The sequence below is a fragment of the Phyllobates terribilis genome, unplaced genomic scaffold (genome assembly GCF_046119375.1).
Source record: "Phyllobates terribilis strain yellow unplaced genomic scaffold, ASM4611937v1 Scaffold_2__4_contigs__length_985480577, whole genome shotgun sequence".
NCBI classification, from domain to species: domain Eukaryota; kingdom Metazoa; phylum Chordata; class Amphibia; order Anura; family Dendrobatidae; genus Phyllobates; species Phyllobates terribilis.
Window position 1 is genome coordinate 739796223 of NW_027362762.1, and position 4121 is coordinate 739800343.

The 4121-nt window shown below is 44.1% G+C and overlaps 1 protein-coding gene across 1 annotated transcript in view; it reads left to right on the forward strand.

The window, feature by feature from the left end:
- The first annotated feature begins 3283 nt into the window (after nucleotides 1-3283).
- TMEM183A (transmembrane protein 183A) overlaps nucleotides 3284-4121 on the forward strand; it is a 13938-nt gene continuing 13100 nt past the window's right edge. The window contains exon 1 of the mRNA XM_073667216.1: nucleotides 3284-3572. Coding sequence (XP_073523317.1) covers nucleotides 3302-3572 — 271 coding nt within the window. The 5' untranslated portion in view covers nucleotides 3284-3301. The remainder of the gene's footprint in view (nucleotides 3573-4121) is intronic.

Sequence of the window (4121 nt, forward strand, 5' to 3'; positions counted from 1 at the left end):
GGCCCAGGAACCGCAAGCGACGGGTTGCTAAGCAACTACCATACGCGAGAGGCCACAGTAGGAAGAATCCAGGAAGCGGCCACAGTCGCGCGCGCACACCGGTCCAGACGCACTGAGAATGGAAAACTAAACCGGATGTCCGCACTTAGGATTACAAATGATGGATATATAGGAGGATAGGTAGTATACTGGAAAAAACGACTAATAATGATGGTACCATTGATTGACTATACTGATGACTACAAACACAATATATATACCAATATTACAAAAAGATCAAATCATGTAATTAATTTCAAAATTGGAATACAAGCCTAAATATGAATCAATATGTGTAAAATCTGAATATTACATAATTAATAATTATAAAAACAAGGATGTGAAAAACATCATAAAACATGGAATAAATACCAAGACAGATATGTAGGTACTTAAAACACAATAATAATGAATGCACAATTATGATTGTGCAAATGTGGCGGTGTAGAATATTATTAATTTATTCATGGAAATAATATGTGCTAATATGTGCAAATGGGTTAGCAAGTGATGTGAAAAGTGCCTGCAAGTAATATATGTGTGTGAATAATGCTACAAAATATTAAATGAGATAAAATGTAAGGATATCCACGTCCGGATATCCACACTCATAAAATCAAGTATCGGATCTCCTATGTCTCTAATCCATAAATAGAGGCTACTCAAAGTTCATACTGAAGGGATGTAGAAGTGGAACTTGGACCATTATCAACTAATGTCCGGTACTGCCTAGGCCCGATGTTCATGATCATGATGGTAATGCTCGAACATCCTCTTCACACTCCCCTATTGATGGTAAGGATGGGAAGAATGTTTCATTGTCCACCATACGAAACACATATATACCTGCATGTAAATACAAGAAATATTAAAATCACTTAAAACCTATTAGAACATGTATACATCAGAATGTTAAAGGAATGAACCAAAGCCAAAATTCTCATTCAACCCATGAGGTACAATCGAATATAGTCGGTATATCCATCGGCTTTCAACCTGGGATAATGTCCTGAACAGATCACCACCCCTCAACCCCAAGGACACCTTATCGATGGCTTTTATCGTCAGCAGCGTTGCGTCTGAATTATGAAATGTGCTCCGACATACGCTAATTTATTTCTAGGAGCATGGGAGAGGGATATATTCCAATGTTCTCCAATCTCCAGCAGTGACAAGATCCATAATTGGATCCGATGTATAGATGATGTCCTGTTTATGTGGGATGGCTCTATTGAGGATCTCCATGAACTTATGCAAGTCATCAATAATAATGATCTTAACATGAAGTTAGTGTACCAATATGGACGTCAAGTAAATTTTCTTGACATTGACATCGATGTGTCTTCTAATGGTATTATAGTAACCGATATATTTTGTAAGCCAACTGCCACCAATTCTAATCTGAGGGCAGATTTTTCTCACCTACCATCCACGTACATGGCATACCTGTGGGTCAATATATGCGAGCTAGAAGAATCTGCTCAACAGAGGAAGCATTTCAAAAACAGGCAGCAGATCTATATAGTAGATTCAGAGAACGTGGTTATGGACACAGGCAAATTAGACAAGGATATAGGAGGGCCAAGCAATCAGTAGGGATCAAGCATTGTGCTCACGTAATATACCTAAGGAGAAACAGGGGAATAATCAGATCAGATTAATTATCCCATACAATAGTCAGTGGAACCAATTTTCTCAAATTATCCAAAAACATTGGAATGTCCTTCAAAAGGGTGTCATTCTTGGAAAAATTCTACCACTTAAACCATGTATCACAGCCAAGAGATCAAAGAATCTCAAGGATTTCCTGGTACAGACTCAATACAAACCATCCAAGGGTACAATGTCATTGTTCAGGGACCAGATACAAGGGTTTTGTCCCTGTAGACAATGCAAATAATGTCTTAATACAGTTGAAAGCAAGGTATTTCATAATTCTGCGAGAGATAGACAGTTTACCATTAGACAATTCCTTACATGTTTAACAAAAAGGGTTGTATATGCGGCTGAGTGCCCGTGTGACAAAATATACGTGGACATGACTACCAGGGAGTTTCGAATCCGTGTGAGGGAACACGTGCGTGATATTGAGAAATCCAGAAATTCTGAAGAAGATGAACAATTAAAAACTTTCCCACGTCATTTTAAACAATTTCATAATTCAGACGCAACGCTGCTGACGATAAAAGCCATCGATAAGGTGTCCTTGGGGTTGAGGGGTGGTGATCTGTTCAGGACATTATCCCAGGTTGAAAGCCGATGGATATACCGACTAAATTCGATTGTACCTCATGGGTTGAATGAGAATTTTGGCTTCGGTTCATTCCTTTAACATTCTGATGTATACATGTTTTAAGTGATTTTAATATTTCTTGTATTTACATGCAGGTATATATGTGTTTCGTATGGTGGATGATGAAACATTCTTCCCATCCTTACCATCAATAGAGGAGTGTGAAGAGGATGTTGGAGCATTACCATTCACAGCCGCCCTCTGCTGGGCATAGTGCAGGCTCAGCTCCTGATCCAGCTCCATACCAGTATGGACGCGGCTGTACATGTAGGTTAAGGCGTGTGAATGGTTACTGTAGGGATGGTTACACTTTACACCTCACACAAGTAGGGGACATGTTGGTAAAAATGGAAACGCCGCCTCCCACCCCGAATCTAGTCCGAAGTGTGGACAGAGCTTATTGGAGTGAAGAGAAGCGGCCGGCGCTGGCCCAGCCGGGTATACCCTGGTGCTCAGGAAGTCCCCTCAGTTTAGGGTTTTTTTCATATAGGTAAAACTGATGAAAACACTGATAGTGAAAACAGCACTGAACAAAGACACTAAAGGTGGCAGCAGGATGGTGTGTGACTAGAGTCCACGGCTGCCTGTAATGTAGCGCCCTGTGCCAGGGACTGCCAAGCAAGATGCCCACAAGCTTTCAACCTGCTTTAAGGTCACATGATAAGTGCATTGTGCTGATGTGTTATCTGTGTGATACGGGGCAACGGGCTTCTGAATGGGGCTGAGCTGCAATGGCAGAGCCAGGAGACAGGGGGCGCTCTACGTGAACAATCTGCTATTTAATGTGACTGCAGTCAGCGGGCAGAGCACTGACGGCCTCCACACCTGCCAGCTCTCCGCTGAGGGTGTCGGTATCAGGGAATCCCCGCCCTCCAATGGACCCGCCCCCTCCTGGTAAGAGCACGTGACGTGCGCAGTGAGGTGTCCCCGGCCTTGTTAGGAGCAATGTGCCAATCCCTGTGTACAGTAATGGCGGGCGGAAGACAGGGGGTGCGGGGGAATTACTTCCCGGTTACACGGGGCCGCATGACGTGTTCCATGATGGCCGAAGACCCCGGCGGATCTCACTTTCTTTTCCTCCTCTCCTCTCATTCCCCCGTGGTCTGTAGCCATGGCCCGGAACGGTTTTCCCTGTCCTATAGTCTGTGTGACGTCCACCCGCATCAAGCCGCAGCCATGCCCAGAAAAGGGAACAGAAAACGGCTGAAGTTTCGGGCCGATGATGTGAGCTCCCATAGAGGTGAGCAGCGGCAGCATGTGTGCGACTGTCAGCAGTGGTGTGTGTGTGTGTGTGTGTGTGTGTGTGTGTGTGTGTGTGTGTGTGTGTGTGTGTGTGTGTGTATATACACACACACACACACACACACACACACACACACACACACCATGGGGGAGGGGAGCACGTGTGCAGCTGTCAGCAGTGCTATGTGTGTGTGTATATATACATCTTGGGGGAGGGGAGCACGTGTGCAGCTGTTCAGCGGTGCTGTGTGTGTATATACATCATGGGGGAGGGGAGCACGTGTGCAGCTGTCAGCGGTGCTGTGTGTGTATATACATCATGGGGGAGGGGAGCACGTGTGCAGCTGTCAGCGGTGCTGTGTGTGTATATACATCATGGGGGAGGGGAGCACATGTACAGCTGTGTCTTTCTCTTTTTCTCTCTCTTTCTCTCTTTCTCTTTCTCTCTTTCTCTTTCTCTTTCTCTCTCTCTTTCTCTCTCTCTTTTTCCTCTCTCTTTTTCTCTCTCTTTTTCTCTCTCTTTTTCTCTCTCTTTCTCTCTCTTCTC